Source organism: Adiantum capillus-veneris, chromosome 16 (genome assembly GCF_014529385.1).
Source record: "Adiantum capillus-veneris isolate H3 chromosome 16, ASM1452938v2, whole genome shotgun sequence".
Classification (NCBI taxonomy): domain Eukaryota; kingdom Viridiplantae; phylum Streptophyta; class Polypodiopsida; order Polypodiales; family Pteridaceae; genus Adiantum; species Adiantum capillus-veneris.
Genome location: NC_140946.1, coordinates 73,786,447 through 73,804,896, shown reverse-complemented (window position 1 = coordinate 73,804,896; position 18,450 = coordinate 73,786,447). Strand labels below are relative to the sequence as shown.

Sequence of the window (18,450 nt, the reverse complement as noted above, 5' to 3'; positions counted from 1 at the left end):
TCTTTGAGCTTCAGGGATACTGAGAGCTGACAGTATTTTGCTGTATGACTTTATGAAATGGAATTCCGAAAAATATGAAACTGATTTGTTCTTGACTTGTTTAAGTGCAGGAACTGATAGACGAAATGACTGCAGCATTTTGGTCTGAATGATCTCGATAGATATGGTTGCAATAGGGATTAGTCAATCGGGCATCTATGAGGTCTTGAGTGGATCTAGATGCGATTGCTAATTGCATTGCGGATAAATCATGGTCTGAGATCTGAATGAATGTTGAATGTGATTTGTCATGTGATGTCCTGTGATGTCAACCGATGTCCTGTGAGGTCGTGTGATGTGAATGTCGATTAGTACATGTGCTAGATGTGTGTTCCTAGTGCGTCGGTACTAGCAGTCAGTGTCTGCTAAGACAGTTTATGGATTCCGTCTATTTTGCAGGCATAATCGAGGGCGATTACAATGCTTTCAAGAGGGGGGTATGTCACAACTCGGTGACGTGGCTGCCCAATACACACACACCCCCTCTGGCAAGGACACTCTTGCAAAAATGCTGATGTGGCAAATTGTACGGCAGTCCCAGGAGGCTGACACGTGGCAGGCTGTACGGACGCCCACGTTTTGCACGGAATTTGCGGCAGTTTTCAGCCAGCTTTTGGCTACGCAATTTGAAGAGAGAGAGAGAGAGAGAGAGAGAGAGAGAGAGAGAGAGAGAGAGAGAAATGAAATGTTATATTAACGTCTTCAAAAGGCCAAAGTGACCTATGAGACCAGAAAGTTACAATGTGGTGGATCTGATACAAAGTCAGAGTACCAAGATGACAAAATGACAAAATAAAATATTATGGAATCCTAGACTGCTGGGTGTGGACTGATCAGCTAAAACAGCTAACTGGGATAGGTAGATCATAGGAGATCCAGCATCGGTCTTCGTTGGCGGGTCTCATCAATCTCCTCCATGGTCAGTAGTCTGACCGGGCGTTGTGCATGTCGAGCCAAAGTGATCTGGATCCTCTGATGTAGCCTCTGTCGATGTTGTGTAGTCCTCCGTAGTCGTGGGCGTCTGGATCTCCCCAGCTCAATCGCTCGTTCGATCAGTATGCCTGTGGTGTAAAGCGATGAGCTCTGCTGTGGTAGTAACTCCTCCGGGTGTCCACACACAGAGAGAGAGAGAGAGAGAGAGAGAGAGAGAGAGAGAGAGAGAGAGAGAGAGAGAGAGAGATTTTGCTTTATTCTCTCTAAGAGGCTTGTGAGAGAATATGCTATTTTCTTAAGAGCTTTTGATTTTCAGCTTTTGGGCTCTACTTTTAGCATCCCTTGTAAACATTTAAATAAGTGGGCAAGGTCTCACAACTGAGAGCATCTGGACGTAGAGTCTGAGAGTGAGCGCCTGCCTACTCTCTTGTACTTTGAACACAAATTAATATAAAAAGAAATACTGAAAGGGGCCAGTCTTTGGGGCCAATATCTCTAGGCACGGAACTCCGCCGGGCCAGTGTTGAATCAATTGTGAACTGTGAACTGTTTGAAGTGATTTCTTGTGATGTCACGGTAGATTTCTTGACTTGGAGTGTCCAAGTCTGTTACTCTCTCTCTCTCTCTCTCTCTCTCTCTCTCTCTCTCTCTCTCTCTCTCTCTCTCTCTCTCTCTCCTCTTGGTCTCTACGCTTCCGCATCGTGGACATATATGGGGTTTGGGCCTAACCAACCAAAGGATTTTAAGAATGGCAGTACAATTGTCAAATTTTTCACCTTTTTTGGAGTGAAAGATATGAAGAAAGCCTTGTAGTTTCTCCAACAATTTGACAATATCTATGCTCTGGGGAACTATACAAAAGAATCAAAGATTTCTCAAGCTGCGGGAGTGGTGGAGTTCAATTGCGACCCAACTGCATGCTACAAGGACTTGGCAAGCTTTCAAGACAATTTTTGCACGAAGTTATATGACCTGGTTTGAAGTCCAGATTTTGTCAGAATGGGGCAACTTGAAAATGCTTGCCAAGGAGACCATGGAAGACTACAACCAAAGGGTTCTCGACGTCTACCGTTTGGTGTCTTTCTTCAAGTTGATTCCCTTGGAGGACGAATGTGAGCGATATACTATTGGACTGCCATCACCTTTATAGGAATACTGTCTGTCTAAACAAGTATTGACAATGCAAGAGCTTATGGAGCATGCCGCGGTCGGCTACAGGCTTATGAAAGGGAAGCTAGAGTTAAAGAGTTTACTACAGAAGAAACTCCGGTAAATGTTGCTAAATTGGCTTTATTTGATAGCAAAATAATTCTAAATGAATTATTGGACTTATAAGTGAGACGGTTTTCTCGCTTGGAACACCAAGAAAAATAATTCTAAATGAATTATTGGAATTTTAAGTGAGAGGGTTTTTCTCACTGGAGACATCCGAGTACAGAGTATTCCTAGTGCGTCATACTTAGTAATGACGGGAGCACTGAGAATTGGAATATCTGTAAGGCCACCAGGAACGAGTACTTCTGATGCGTCACATCGGATGGGTGACAGGGAGCATCGGAAAGAAGTATCTGACCATCCAAGAACGGACATCTTTGATGCGTCATAGGATGGGTGACATAGAGCATCGCGAAGGAGATTGTACCGTAAATTCGGTAGGAAAGGACTAGGTGATGGGTATTCTTGATGCGTCACAAGGTGGGTGACGGGTGCATCAGAAAGGGGATATCCATAGTCGAGAGGAAATTCCGAACTGTGTTAGAATTGTGCACAAGGAAAATCAAGCACTTGAATGAAGATGGGTTCAGGGGAAACTTTGAGGTAAAACATATGCTTTTTGAGAAAGCGGGATTGAGATGTCACCAGGACCCAGTGCGCGAGTTCCCTCGCGAAGAAGTGCATACGGAGCTTGTTTCCATCCTGACAAGCTGCTGTTTTTCTCTGTTTTCAGCCCATAAATGTTGTAGACGGGGCTAATTTATGAGAAGAAACCCGAGAACACACCTCTTTAGTGGGTAGGATTGGAAGAGAGGATTTTCTATGTAGAGATCTCTTCCGAGGAATTTCTTTTTGAGAACCGAGCTACGTTTCGAGCGTAGAGACTTTGAAGGTAACGATTTTCATGTTATGATCTGTAAGTATTTGTTTGCAGGTGTACTTCCTCTTAGTGAGGGGGTAGGAGCAGAGGAAGGCATGAGCCTGTATAGGAGAAAAGCGCTCTGAGGAACTAGAGCCAGATCAGCCCAAGGGTTTCATACCGAGTTTGGGAAGTAGATCCACGGATCGAAGAGAGGTAGTCTCTTCCGAGGAATTGCTTTCTATGTAGAGATCTCTTCCGAGGAATTGCTTTTTGAGAACCGAGCTGCGTTTCGAGCGTAGAGACTTTGAAGGTAACGATTTTCATGTTATGATCTCTAAGTATTTGTTTGCAGGTGTACTTCCTCTTAGTGAGGGGGTAGGAGCAGAGGAAGGCATGAGCCTGTATAGGAGAAAAGCGCTCTGAGGAACTAGAGCCATATCAGCCCAAGGGTTTCATACCGAGTTTGGGAAGTAGATCCACGGATCGAAGAGAGGTAGTCTCTCAAGTTGTGATCCGGAAGTTGGATTTCTAAGTAAGGACTTCGTGTTCGGGAAAGCAGAGTTGTTCTGCGGGAAGAGGACTCTAGAAACAGAGTTTGTGACAACAAACAATCAGAACTCCTGACAACAATGAACAAATCCTTGGGAATCTCATGAAAGTCAACCTCAAAGGCCTTGTTTGACACGTCGTCAACGAGAAACCCTGTTACAAGAAGGCGGATGCTTGAATGTTTTAAACAGGGCATCATTTCAATTCATGTCCTCAAAGAGCCTGGACGTCTTTAGAGCAACCTCCTGCTTCGACAACAGATAGACCCACAGGACCACCTGTGGCTAAGAGAGCTAGACATGCCATTGGACTTGTGCCGGATATTTATGGCATTAAACTTGAAAGCTCAAATGAATTGTGTAGAGCTTATGGAAAAATCAACAGCTTGAAAGCCTTAATCTTCTTTGACCTAGGAGCTGTCAAGAATTTCATCCATCCGACTTCCTCAAGCAGATGGATTTTGACTATGATTCATAGGGTTGCGAACTTGAGGCTGAGCTAGCCACGGGGCAAACTCAGAAAGTGGTACCGCTCATTGGTGCTCTTCCTGTGACTATCCAAGGATACCATGGAAAAGCCGATTTCCACATCATGAAGTTGGGCAATTGTGATGCTCTCTTGGGCATGCCTTGGCATGACAAAAATGACGCGACACTTCAGATCCGGAACTAATAATCACCTTGATATCGAAGGACAAGCCAGTCATCCTCAAAATTCGATTGTTCGAATAGAACCTTGAATGAATTTTCTAATTGCTTTGTCTTTAGATACCTTTTTGAACTTTGTTTGAAAAAGTATTGTGTAAAATTTGTTTGAAATGGATTGTATCTATTTTAAACCTGTCTTGGTGTCGATTTGAGAATTGCTGGACTTTGGTTTTAATTTCGGTTTCAATGATTTATGATTTACTCTCGAGTGGAGTACTAAAGGGAATTGATGCTTGATAATGTCTGAAACCTTGAAATGACGTAGACCGGTGTCTGGGAGCGTTTCGTGTATGCTTGAAAACCTCCGAACAACGTAGACCGTGCGTCTGAGGAGTGTTTTGTCGTATGTTGAAAAACCTTTGGATGACGCAGACTGGGTGTCTGGAGAGCGTTTAGTTGTATGCTTGAAACCTCCAAGCGACGCAGGCTGCGGTGTGGAGAGCGTTTGGTTGTACTAGTCCTCTAAGCTCAAGGCTTCGACCTTTTTAGGTTATCTGCGAGGGAAGTGAGGAGATAGTCATTGAGTAGCTTCATGCCTAAGACCGTCTATTTGGGAGGAGTGCTTAGCGGTGCTGTTCGTTGTGTCTTGTAACATGCATATGTGAGCATTTGTGTTGCATTGTGATGTGTCAACCAATGAATATTCCTAATTGGGTGAGATTGCTTGGGTATGTAATTTTAGCATCGAGATGTTAGAGTTTAGGCATCTCTCCGGATTCGTCCAGTCGGTCCCAGTTTTTGCGAGGGACAGGTGCTAGGGAGTGAGGGTTGTTTTGTGGTTGTGCTCGACCAGTGTGAGGTAGGTTTCTCATGTCGGGTTGTGCTAGCCATGTTTAGCTCGGGTTTTGGGCTTTGTTTCATGGCCAATTGTGCTCTTGTAGGTTGGGAATATTATTCCCCATCCATATGATATTTTTCCCTTGTGCCCCAATGGCATCTGGTGCCACTTTCCACCCTCTCCCTATTTTCCCCCCATTTACCGAGGTCGTAGGGGCTGAGGGCTGGGTCGGGCAGCCAGCCTTCTGGCATATATAGAGAGAGGGGGGTCACCTCAATCATGCATTGTAGTTGCGGAAAGGGGGGGCGCCCTCCCTTGGGTGCCCCAGAGGGGCTTGGTGCAGAGGCAGAGCAGCTAGCGTTTTCCTGCCGATCAGCCAACATTTTCTTGCTCAGCAGATCAGCCCCAACGTTTATCATGGGCAGCAAATGAAGTGCTTGGAGATCATCTCTACGGTGCAGTACCACCTCAAGGCAGCCTTTCACAGGCCTTGTGCCCATGCAGTAGCAGGTTTCCTCGACCGAGATCTGGATCCACATCTAGATCTAGCCAGGAGGAGATGCACTAGATCTATGCTCTCAGAGCATGTTGGAGGTGATGTCCATGTGGAGGCCGTGTCAGTGGTCTCGTGTGTAGGAGCAATTGGCAGTGTCAGTACCAGTCGTAGTTGTGTACACCTCGGGTCTATCCATTGGGCATGTCAGTTCTATGCCGGACCACCCTTGGTCACTTGTATGAGCAGATTGTTATCAGCATGGAGAGCCTTTCCCAGATCTCTCTCTCTCTCTCTCTCTCTCTCTCTCTCTCTCTCTCTCTCTCTCTCTCTCTCTCTCTCTCGGATTGTTCCTGCTAGAGCTGCGCAGACTTAGGGAGAGGGGAGAGCTTGCTGAGGACATCAGGGGAAAGACAATCTCAGAGACGAATCACAGATTTCTTTACACCAGCCAGGGGAGAGCTAGAGGAGCAGTCATCACAATAGATCTCAGAGCCCACCCACACTAGAGGTACGTTGCTTGATCGAGCCACCGAGCTAGGCAGATCCAGACGCCCGCGACCTCGGGGGATCTCCCACCATCGACGAAGGTTGCAGCAGAAGATACAGATCACTTTAGCTCGACATGCAAGACGGCCAAGCAGAGTAATGACCATGGAGGAGGTTGATGAGATTCGACAGCGACCGATGAGAGATTTCATTTGAACCCACAAACCTCCCCCCCCCCCCCCCCCCCCCCCCCCCCCTATCTCGTCTCATTCCGAATCAGCTTGAGATTCATTTCCTTTTTCCTTGGTGTTTTTTAGTGTCAGTTCTTTGTAATTTCCGTACTAAGACATGATATCAGATTCACCAATTGTAACTTTTTGGTCTCATAGGTCAATTTGGCCTTTCGAAGACGTTAATATAACATTTCATTTCATTTCTCTCTCTCTCTCTCTCTCTCTCTCTCTCATTCTCAGATGTCTTGTCTCTTTCTACCTTAGTGATCTCTCTTCTCCACAGGTGTGCCTTGTTCACGTGTTTGGCATTGTAGGTGTTCTAGATCGGAGTCGAGGTACCCATTGGATCACGAGCCGATTATTATCTTCATTACATCTTCCGTTGCCACCTTTGACACGAGACATCGTTACAGATCAGCGCGGTTTGGGTGTGATGGCTAATTTTGCTACTCTAGAACATCAAGAGCTCCGATGTGGAATGAGAAAATTGATTGTCCCTTGGAATGAGCCTCCGACATTTTTGAGCTAACTTGAGTTTTGCAGATATATTGTAATCGCGGACGATTACTCTTCTTTCAAGAAGTGGGGATGTCACAAATTGTCGACGTGTCAAGTCATTGAAGACCCGGTGGGTTAGGGTTTCCCAGACCTAACCCTAGCCGACTTGCAGATCCCAGCCGAGGGGCCTAAACCCTAGAAGCAACGGAAGAAGACAAAGTTCTCACCAACTTACTGATCCTCGCCAAGTGGGCCAAAATATTCAAAGTCCAACCAACTTACGGGACCCCGTCCGATGGGTCCCAAAATATTAAAGCAGGACCCACACACACACACACTAAAAAAGATTTGCGTAGCCAGCGATGACGTGGCAGGGTTGTACGGGCGCTCCACAAAATATGCTGGCTGATGTTGTGGCAGACTGTACGGATGCCCGCAAAACGTGCTGACAGCTTGCTGACGTGGCAGTACAGATATCCGTGAAAAGAGCTGGCTGCTGTCAAGCGTTATGCTTTTGGGATTTGTAGCTTTTCATGTAAACTGCTTTTGAATGGCCGTAGGCCTTTAAATTCATGCGGTGGGCTCTCTCCAGCATTTTCACGGGAGTGGAGGAAATATTAAAAGGGGTGCCATCGTTTGGGGCTAGTGCTCTCTTGGGGTGGAACTCCGCCACTCAGCGTCTCGTGTACGTGCATCTCGTTCAGTTCAGTCGTTATTGAAGTGCCTAAATTTTTTTCCGGCTGTTATTTTCCGTTGGCACGCGGTGTCCTCACGTTACATTGGTTGTTGTGTGCAGAGCAATTCGAACGATCATAAAGATTTGATGATATAATTTGGTTTAGTCCTTTATGTAGCTGTTTCTTCTTCATAGTGGCTTTGCCTCTTTCCGTTTGCTTCATTGTTTTTATGACGTCATATACATATTTAGGCTGCCCCAGCAATGTCTTAAATTTTCATGTTACAAGTTTTGAAAAATGTGAGAAATTTACTTTTTAAGGGTCTGATAGCTTCTAAGATCAATTGAAATTGAAATGCAGACTCTGAATTGGGAGAAGCCAGAGTGCTCTCTCTTTTACACAGAATTTTCTGGTCCATTGCGACTGAACCCTGGAGTTACGGCTACGATTGGCTTGATATTCAAGCCCTTAAAAGCATTGGACTATGAAAGCGAGCTACATTTTGCCGCAACCAAGGTAATAATGTGTTTTTACTAATGAAAGCAAGTATCTTATGCTCACACCACCACCTCATGCCACTGCAGCTGCAATGTTATGACAGATCCTAATAGCACAATTTGGTAAAAAATCAACTGTATTTAAGGACCTAGAGAAAACCTATAAAATGGATGGGTCAGATGAAGAAAAAGTGCAAACATAGATAAGAAGTTTTTATTTCAGTCTTATAAGCCACATGGCACAGACTTGAGCCATGCACAGTTTCCTCACTGCTAGGAGGTGATTTATGCTATAAGGGCTATTTGTCTGCAGTATATTCGAACACATGCTAATTGTCCTCTTGACTATCAGGAAGTAAACTGTTCACTTCTACCGTCTTTTTTCTTAATTTGATCTTGGCATTTGAATGTCAGGGGTCGTTTACAGTGGCTTTGAAAGGTCTATATTCAGCGGGACACATCCATTGCCAAATGTTATTGGATTTTGGAAGTTGTGCTGTCAGTGCAACCACTCAACAGCTTTTCCAATTTACAAACTCTGGCAGTGAAGCTACCTCATTCAAGTGGATTGTTAAGCCACCTTTTTCTATATACCCAAAAGCGGGTCAAATAAAACCAGGAGAAACTGTATTGGCTACCTGCTACTTCTCACCAGAGAAGGCCCAATTGTACTGTGCCCAGGTACTGAAGCTGCATGAAAGGTTCATGGCTTTGGCAGCTAGGATCTGTGTACATGTGATTAAGAAAGTAGCTAGAACAAGTAATTGAAGAGTTTAAAAGAAACCTAAGCATTAATACAGCTTTGAAGTTTCACAAATGCTTAGATTCATGTTTGGTGATTGTTTGTTTCTTTAAATACGTCACTTCAGGCAACCTGTATCGTGCTTGAGAACTTTCCAACAACAATGAGTGTGAATGGCACAGGGAAGTACACCTGTTTTCAAATTAATCCTTCTATCCTGGATTTTGGTGATGTTGTTGTGGGATCAGCACAAGAATTGACATTCAGCATACTGAACACATCCAACGTGATAGCAAATATTTGCGTTGATGTAGTCGAAGACTGTATTCATCCCTGTGCAGCGGTATTCAAATTGGATCTGACTGAAGCCTCGATTCTACCAAATGAGCATTTTTCTGTCAAGGTGAACTTCATGATTGAATGGGCTACTTTTCTGTGAAATCTAATCAACTTTTGGAAAAGGTTTCCAGCCACGTGAACGCTTATGTTTTAAGGCTCGAAGATATTCTCATATAATAAGTCTTACAGTATATAATATGAAATGTGGACCAGGTCTTCTTGCTTTTGCATGAAGATACCTGGTGTCAATTGCCCAAGCAAAGTGAATGGATTGACAATTTTAAAAGGGTCAAAATTTAGCCTCATAAAGGTTTCAAATGTCTCGAAACGTCTCTTGAATATTTCAAAGACGAGTGCTTTCTACTTGTTTATAAGTCATATGGTCTTGTCCTTATGTTACTTTGACTGGAGTTTCAGCTTCAAGGTGAGTTTTTGAATGTGCTAGTGTTTCAGTGTTGGTTTGTCTACATATATTAGGAGTGTAAGCTCTGATCATATGTATTTATGGCATGACACTCAAAAATTTGGACGAAACTTGTATTGTGGCGATTCTTAAACCAGTTGAGACCGTTTTGAAACTCGTTAACTATGCAACATTTCAAAGCTTCCTAGCTACTATGTGTTACAGTTTAGATTCCTATCTGGTGGTGGCTCTAGTATCTCCCAAGAGCGAATTAGAGAGTGAGGGTTGTCTTGTGGTGCCTGGCCGTATCTGAGGTAGACATACCTTTTCTCGGTGGTGCATCCCACGGTGTTGCCCAACCCATAGGGCTGCATGAGGCGGGACCCCTATTCCTAGGGTTTCCTGGGGTCAGAGTCTCGAGTGTTCTGTAGTTGTACTACCAAATGTGCGTCACTAGCCACTTCCATGAGTTTACACATCTTGAAGCAGTTTTTAACAAGTTGTGGGGTTTCCAGGTTGAGTAGAGCTTATCTGGAATTTGCCTTTATAGTAGGCACCCCCCCCCCCCCCCCCCCCCCCCCTTCTCCCCCTTGTACTTTTTGGCATGCTGTGATCAGTGAGCAGAGCTTCCAACGTTTGGGCTACACTTCTCTCTAGCGTTCTCCCTCTCTAGACTTGTGTAGCGTTTTCTCTCTCCTCTAGCGTTTTTTCATGCACCAACGTTTACTCTCTCTACTTGCAGATCAGCCAACGATCTCTCCTCTCCTAGCACTGCCTTCTCTCTCTGCTTGGACACCCTACACAGCGTGTTTGCACTTGCAGGTTGTTTCTGTGCCCGTTCGGTGGGCGGTACGCAGTAGGAGGTCGACTATGAGGAGATGTCGTGATAGATCCAAGATCGATTGGCTGCTCGGTCCTGAGAGGAGGTTTGCTTGCGGTTGCACACGAGATCACCATCCAATTCACCCTTTTTTGCTTTACCTTTGACATGGTATTAGAGCCATGGCATGCTCTTGAATCGGATTGGTGATCTGTGTGAGCTTTTGCTACTGAATTTTTGTGACGACAAGAGATGGTTTGCTGTTTTTTCTGCGTATTTCACTCTTTTGGGGCTGATTTCGGTTGCAGTGGGCAGATTTGAAGGTTTCTCTACCTCGACTTAGCCTCGTTACATGCCCAAATTCTCTCACTCGATGGAGAGGAGTGGTGATTCTGATGATCACTCGGTCCATGATGAAGTATGTGTAACAAACTTGGACACTCCAAGTCAAGAATCTACCACGACAACACCAAATAACCACTTCAAAACAGTTCACAGTTCACAATTGATTCAACACTGGCCCCGCGGAGTTCCGTGCCTAGAGATATTGGCCCCAAAGACTGGCGCCCCTTTCGGTATTTCTTTTTGTATTAATCTGAGTTCAAAGTACGAGTGCGGGCAGGCGCTCACACTCAGACTCTGTGTCCAGATGCTCTGAGTTATGAGTGGCCTACCCACTTATTTAAAGAGTACAAGGGATGCCAAAAGCAGAGCCCCAAAAGCTTCAAAAGCTGAAAATCAAAAGCTTCTTGAAAATAAAGCAGAAGACTTTTCTCTCTCTCTCTCTCTCTCTCTCTCTCTCTCTCTCTCTCTCTCTCTCTCTCTCGCTTAATAGAAATAAAGCAAAGAGGCTTTCTCTCTCTTAGGCTTTAATAAAATAAAGCAAAAGCTGGGTGTTTTTCTCTCTTGCAATTTGCGTAGAAAAGCAAGACCCAAAAGCTGTCCAAATCTGCCGCAATATGCGCCGCAAATCACGGAATTCCGTATTGCTTTCCACGTGGCAGCCTTTCCGCGTTTTGCGCTACGGCCAGCCAGTCAGCATTTCAAGGTTAGGGTTTTAACAAAATTAGGGTTTTTGATTTGAGGGTTAGGGTTTCCTGCAGGGCAGGCAGCCTCGTCATCACTTTGTGACATACCCCCCACTTGAAAGCATTGTAATCGCCCTCGACTACCCCTGCAAAACAGACAGAGGCCATAAACTGTCTTAGCAGTCATTGACTGTTAGTACCAACGCACTAGGAGCACACATCTAGCACATGTATGAATGGACAGTCACATCACACGACATCACATGACATTAAACATTCATTCGGATCTTAGAGCATGATTTAATGGCAATGTAGCTAGCAATTGCATCTAGATCTAGTCGGGACCTCATCGATGTCCGATTGACTAACCCCTATTGCAACCATGTCTATTCGAGATCAATTAGACCAAAATGCTGCAGTCATTTCGTCTATCAATTCCTGCACTTAAAAACAAGTCCGAGAACAAATCAGTTTCATATTCCGGAATTCCATTTCATAAAGTCATTCAGTAGAATACTGTCAGCTCTCAGTATCCCTGAAGCTCAAAGAGACATCAGTGACTCTAGTATTCAAAAATCGAGGCATCTATTGACAAAGGAGCGGAGTAACTCCTCTCTTGTGCATCGTACTGCACCAGATCTCCGGCCAAGCTGAATTATGGGTTCTATTTGGAATAGACTATGCTAAACTAAAAAGCTTCAAGGTAAAGATTCACATTCCGAGGAATATTTGCTAGGTCTTCCTCCTCCATTCGCTTTGCATCCATCGCGAAGTAGGTCTTGAATTTAACCAAGAACCGTGTCAGTTCGCTTTACCTTCTTTCTTTCTTTCCGTGCCAATTTCTGTTCTGGAACGAGTATCTACTCGTTTTCGTGCTATTCGGGTTGTTCATCAACAGGCACATCGCCTTCAAAAGGCTTCAAGAGACTCACATTAAAAGAAAACATTGTGAATTCTCCAAGTATTCTGGTAGCTTCAATCCAAAGGAGATATCATTTATCTTTTTGGAAAACCTGGAAAGGTCCACACTATGTCATGCTAAGGTTACAAAGAAGCCGCTCCTTTCCCTTTTGTTTTCTTTCTCGGTCATGCCTTCCCATAATGTAAGAGCACCCAATTTTTCTCCTTCAATTTCAAATGCGACAATGGCGATCTGCTGCCTTTTTTTGTCTTTCTTGAAATTGTTGCAAAGCCTTCCGGACCAAGTCCCTCGTGAACTGGTCGGCTTCAAAGAAAAATCTTATCTTTCGCGCTAAGGAAGGGTAGAACCTTTGTAGCAAATTCAAAAATGTCAAATGGCATCTTCCCCATCAAAGAGTCAAACGTGTTTCTGTAGGCATATTCCACCAAAGGTAAAAATATTTGCCAAGTAGTCTTCTGATCCAACCAAGAAGACTTCAACAAATCCAATGCCACTGAATTAAGCAATCTCTGATTGCCCGTCAGTCTGTGGGTGGAATGAGAACTGCAATCACGTGCCTATGTTCTCTCAAGTAGCCGTCCAAAACAAACTCGTGAACTTGGGGCCTTGTCGTAGACAATTGTTGTCAGGCATGCCTTGTAATCTGAAGACTTGGGCAATAAACAATCGTGCCCACGCTGTGTTCTCGGGAGACGAAATCCATTGCAATACTTTTCCAGGGTGGGTGGGTATGGGTAAAAGGATGTTATAATCCCTGTGCTTTATGCCTGTCAAACTTGACCTTCGGGCATACCAAGCAATTGCGCACAAACTCGTCCACATCCTTCTGGAGTCTCGGCCAAAAGAAGTATCCCTCTACCCCTGTCAAGGTGGTAGCAATGCCGCGATGACCCGTAATAGGCGGACAGTGGCATTTGGTTAGAACCTTTTCCCTCAACGGTTGTGTAAGGCACAACATGGTTTTCTTCATCAAGTAGCCATCCCGAATGGAATGATCCGCTACTATCTCCCCTTTTTGTATTCAACTGAATACATCTGCAAAATCTGTTCAGTGGCATACTGACCGACTGAAACCGGCCTGTTCAATCCAAAAAGGGCGGTAGACTTTACTTTAAACCTTGATTTAGCTTTCACCCATTATTAGTCGTCTATTTTACCTGTACTTTCAAGACACAACAAAGGGGAGAGGGATACAGGCTGCTAGATTGCACCTGTATGAGTAGACGGACACCAGATTGGCCCCTAACTTAGGCGCCCCTTTCGGTATTTCTTTATTGTTCAAAAGAGGGAATAAATGCTGTGGTTCCCTACAAGCTGCCCCGCACAAACTCGGCTGAATTTCCACTGTTCCAGCCCGATTTCGGCAGCATAACTGTACTAGAACCCTTCACGGTCAGTATTCCCACGCATTGACCGACTTTCCCGACGCATACGGGCACTTTGCAAAACCTGGCGAGAATCTGCAGCACGCTGAATTCTCTGTTTTCAGCCCTGAAAATGCTCCAGATCGCCTGTACAGCGGTCCCCTTGCGTCCCCGAACCTCCTGGGGGTATTAGGGTCCGTTTAGGGCCAAAACCCTAAACCTGCAAAAATACACAGCAGGCTGTAATTCACTGTTTCGGGCTCCGTTTCGCGTGCCGGTCGCATCCCTAGCAAGTCCTCGAGCTCCCGCACCTGTAGGGCTACTTGCCCTTTGAATCGGACGAGATTTCTGGCGTGAAACCTCTCCGAATTCACCTGTACCTGCGGGGGGATTAGCCGCTAGCTAATCCAGTACCTGTGCAAGAGGCTCTTGCCTCGGCAATCGCGCATGAACCCACACAACTGTACATTGGTCAAATGAAGAGCCCACTAGAGGGGCATAACATACTGCCAAAGGGGAGAGAGAGGGCAGTGCGTAGCGTGCAGGGCATCACTCCTGGCACCGCACTGTGCATAAGAGGGAAAGCAAGCACTCCATAGCTCTTAACCTGTGACAGAGACTTGCAAAATGAGCCTCCCAGCTATAAATCACGTTTTTGCCTTCTCTATAAGTAGTAAACTGGCCTCAGAGTGCCAAGTGTCACTCATTTGTGCATTTTCCCGCTTTAGACCCTCGGGTCTAAAAATATCTCACCTGCAGCCTCTGTTGACTTGGCCACAGAGTAACAAAATGATCCCCATGTCAAACTGCACGTAATGACGCGAAGACATTTTCAGGTCCCAAAATAGCAGTTCCCTAAATTTTAGGAGATGCTGCCATTATATCTTTCTAGGTCATCCGACCCTCTTTGTACACTGTGGCCACATCCAAAACTGAAATGTAGCCTCTGTAGCAAAGGATTCCACTTTGGCTAGTCAATGACCCCACTTGGCTAACCATAGTCCTTGTCCAACCTTAGTGCTCTCTTGCCCTCAGGCCTGGACTCCCTCTGGACAGTTCCACACTAGCTATGCAATGCAGGGCAGTTAGATTTCCCGAGGGGTGTTTCCAAAAAGTGAAAGTAAATAGATAATAAGAAAGAAATCAACAAAAAGGATAGATAGTAGTCACACGCTGGTGACATAATTCCAGCCATACCAAAATTTGCTTGTGGCATCCCAAATTGTCCCTGAGTGCTTTGAAACCCTGGTTGCATACCCATGACACTGTACATGGGGTTAGGCATCATCGTTTGAGCACCCGCAAACACTGTTCCTGGCGTATAAAACTGATTTCCAGGTGCATGACCAGCCATGCTCTGAAATACCGATCCACCTCCAAAATAGCCAGGGTGTACTGAAGGTGGTGGGAAGACCTGTTGCATAGCCTGTAAGTTGCTTCCCTGCCCATTAGAACCAGCTATAGGCTGTTGAAAGGTGGCGGGCTGAACTGGTACAGCTTGAAAAACTGGCATCTCAGCCACCTGTTCTTGCACCTTAGGCACAGGTTGTGGAGACTGCATGTTCTCCGTCAAGTGTACAGGTGTTTCCATTGACTGTGCGGTATGAATCACCTGTGCTCGAGCCTTAACAGGCTTTTGAATATGATCCAGTGACCCAACTTGCTGAGACGGAACAGGAGGTTGCAGAAAGGCTAAAAACCTTGGGTTCTGCATTACTTGTGTGAACATAGCCACAGCAGTAGCCAACTGGGTCCTGAATATATCATCATCAGTCTGTGGTGGTCTTGAGGACTCACCCACTTCATGTGTCTGTTGACCCTGTGAAGAGGAAACCTCTTCAGTCACATCATCTGGTCTGTCAGCCATAATTGCAATTCCCTGTGTCTGGTCTATGATCCCCTGTGTCTTCAAGCCCAAAACTGACCAAGGCTCACTTCTATGGGAAAAAGTGATTTAATCCCGTCGATGGAACCATGAAACCGGCCTGTTCAATCCAAAAAGGGCGGTAGACTTTACTTTAAACCTTGATTTAGCTTTCACCCATTATTAGTCGTCTATTTTACCTGTACTTTCAAGACACAACAAAGGGGAGAGGGATACAGGCTGCTAGATTGCACCTGTATGAGTAGACGGACACCAGATTGGCCCCTAACTTAGGCGCCCCTTTCGGTATTTCTTTATTGTTCAAAAGAGGGAATAAATGCTGTGGTTCCCTACAAGCTGCCCCGCACAAACTCGGCTGAATTTCCACTGTTCCAGCCCGATTTCGGCAGCATAACTGTACTAGAACCCTTCACGGTCAGTATTCCCACGCATTGACCGACTTTCCCGACGCATACGGGCACTTTGCAAAACCTGGCGAGAATCTGCAGCACGCTGAATTCTCTGTTTTCAGCCCTGAAAATGCTCCAGATCGCCTGTACAGCGGTCCCCTTGCGTCCCCGAACCTCCTGGGGGTATTAGGGTCCGTTTAGGGCCAAAACCCTAAACCTGCAAAAATACACAGCAGGCTGTAATTCACTGTTTCGGGCTCCGTTTCGCGTGCCGGTCGCATCCCTAGCAAGTCCTCGAGCTCCCGCACCTGTAGGGCTACTTGCCCTTTGAATCGGACGAGATTTCTGGCGTGAAACCTCTCCGAATTCACCTGTACCTGCGGGGGGATTAGCCGCTAGCTAATCCAGTACCTGTGCAAGAGGCTCTTGCCTCGGCAATCGCGCATGAACCCACACAACTGTACATTGGTCAAATGAAGAGCCCACTAGAGGGGCATAACATACTGCCAAAGGGGAGAGAGAGGGCAGTGCGTAGCGTGCAGGGCATCACTCCTGGCACCGCACTGTGCATAAGAGGGAAAGCAAGCACTCCATAGCTCTTAACCTGTGACAGAGACTTGCAAAATGAGCCTCCCAGCTATAAATCACGTTTTTGCCTTCTCTATAAGTAGTAAACTGGCCTCAGAGTGCCAAGTGTCACTCATTTGTGCATTTTCCCGCTTTAGACCCTCGGGTCTAAAAATATCTCACCTGCAGCCTCTGTTGACTTGGCCACAGAGTAACAAAATGATCCCCATGTCAAACTGCACGTAATGACGCGAAGACATTTTCAGGTCCCAAAATAGCAGTTCCCTAAATTTTAGGAGATGCTGCCATTATATCTTTCTAGGTCATCCGACCCTCTTTGTACACTGTGGCCACATCCAAAACTGAAATGTAGCCTCTGTAGCAAAGGATTCCACTTTGGCTAGTCAATGACCCCACTTGGCTAACCATAGTCCTTGTCCAACCTTAGTGCTCTCTTGCCCTCAGGCCTGGACTCCCTCTGGACAGTTCCACACTAGCTATGCAATGCAGGGCAGTTAGATTTCCCGAGGGGTGTTTCCAAAAAGTGAAAGTAAATAGATAATAAGAAAGAAATCAACAAAAAGGATAGATAGTAGTCACACGCTGGTGACACCGACCATGTCCTCGAAGTTCCTATGATGTATCGCGGAAATAGCCAGAACCAACGGCTTTCGGGACAAAGTAGTTGCCAATAATTTCTTCTGTCCCTGCACATGGACAATCCAGAAGTAAACCGACAAGAAGTTTTAACCACCGCATCTGCTTTTTCCGATAGCTGCTTCTGTGACAAGAAGTAGCATAAACTCCCATCATCTGTGAAAACCGTTTTGCCCACCGCATCTGCTTTTTCCGATAGCTACTTCCGTGACAAGAAGTAGCGTAAACTCCCATCATCTGTGAAAACCGTAAAATCGGCTCCGAGAAGGTAATGTCGCCACTGAATAAGAGCATGGCTAGCCGCCAAAAGCTCTTTCTCACAAATCTGTGGTGTCAATTCGGGCCTTGAGAACAATCGGCTCTCGTAGGCAATGACATTGGCCTTCTTGCATTAAGACCACATCCAGACTACGACCACAAGTATCACAATATACTTCAAATGACTTCTGCAAGTCCGGCAAAGTCAAAATTGGTCCCGTAGTCAATTTTTCTTTCAAAGTCTGAAAGGTAGTCACCTCTGTGGGTCCCCACGAGAAAGGGACTCGTTCCTGTGTCAAGATATGCGAAGGGGAAGCAACCTCTGCAAACTTTCTAAAGAACCGCCTGTAGTACGAACACAATCCCAAGAAGCTTCTAACTTCATGGACATTCTTCAAATCGAGCCAATCACGAATAGTCTCTATCTTGGCCGGATCCATCTGCACTCCTGTTGTTGACACAATGTGTCCCAAAAAGTGTATCTCTGGTAGGAAAAATTCACTTTTCTTTGCATTAATCACTAACTTGTGATCTCGTAATGCCTGAAAGACCTGAAGCAGATGATCTCTATGTTCTGCCTCATTTTTGGAGAAAACAATGATATCGTCAGAGAAAGTGCCAACAAATAGTCTGTACTCTCGAAAAATCTTGTCCATCATCCGGTTAAATGTCGCAGGAGCATTGGTTAAGCTAAAAGGCATCACCAAAAACTCAAATAATTCAAAAGTCGTCCGAAAGGTTGTCTTGTAGACATCTCTCGGTGCGATTCGGATTTGATGATATCCACTCTTTAAATCAATCTTGCTAAAGCACGAGGATCCCTGTAATCTGTCGAGTATATCATCGATCCTAGGAATCAGAAATCTGTTCTTGATGGTGATTTTGTTGAGAGCTCTATAATCGATGCACATTCTCCAAGATCCGTCTTTCTTCAAAACCAACAACACTGGAGAGCAATATGGTGAAGTACTAGGCTGGACAAGACCCTTTTCCAAGAGGTCTTTCACTTGGTTCATAATCTCTTCGTTCTGTGCTCGGCTCACACAGTAAGGTGGCCGGTTCGATGGTGTGCTTCCATCAATGGAATGATCCTCAGGACGAACTGG

General features: G+C 45.4%; 1 protein-coding gene across 5 annotated transcripts in view; it reads left to right on the top strand.

Moving 5' to 3' along the window:
* The window catches only part of LOC147439280 (cilia- and flagella-associated protein 65-like), a 66,520-nt gene that overhangs the window by 23,912 nt on the left and 24,158 nt on the right, over positions 1-18,450 (top strand). For 2 of the 5 annotated variants that reach the window (XM_086485145.1, XM_086485149.1), the window contains exons 2-4: positions 7,834-7,989; positions 8,385-8,651; positions 8,840-9,115. In XM_086485145.1, the coding sequence (XP_086341271.1) occupies positions 7,834-7,989; positions 8,385-8,651; positions 8,840-9,115 (699 nt within the window). Of the gene's footprint in view, positions 1-7,833; positions 7,990-8,384; positions 8,652-8,839; positions 9,116-18,450 lie in introns of those variants that run through there. The other 3 variants (XM_086485146.1, XM_086485147.1, XM_086485148.1) reach the window with 3 other exon arrangements.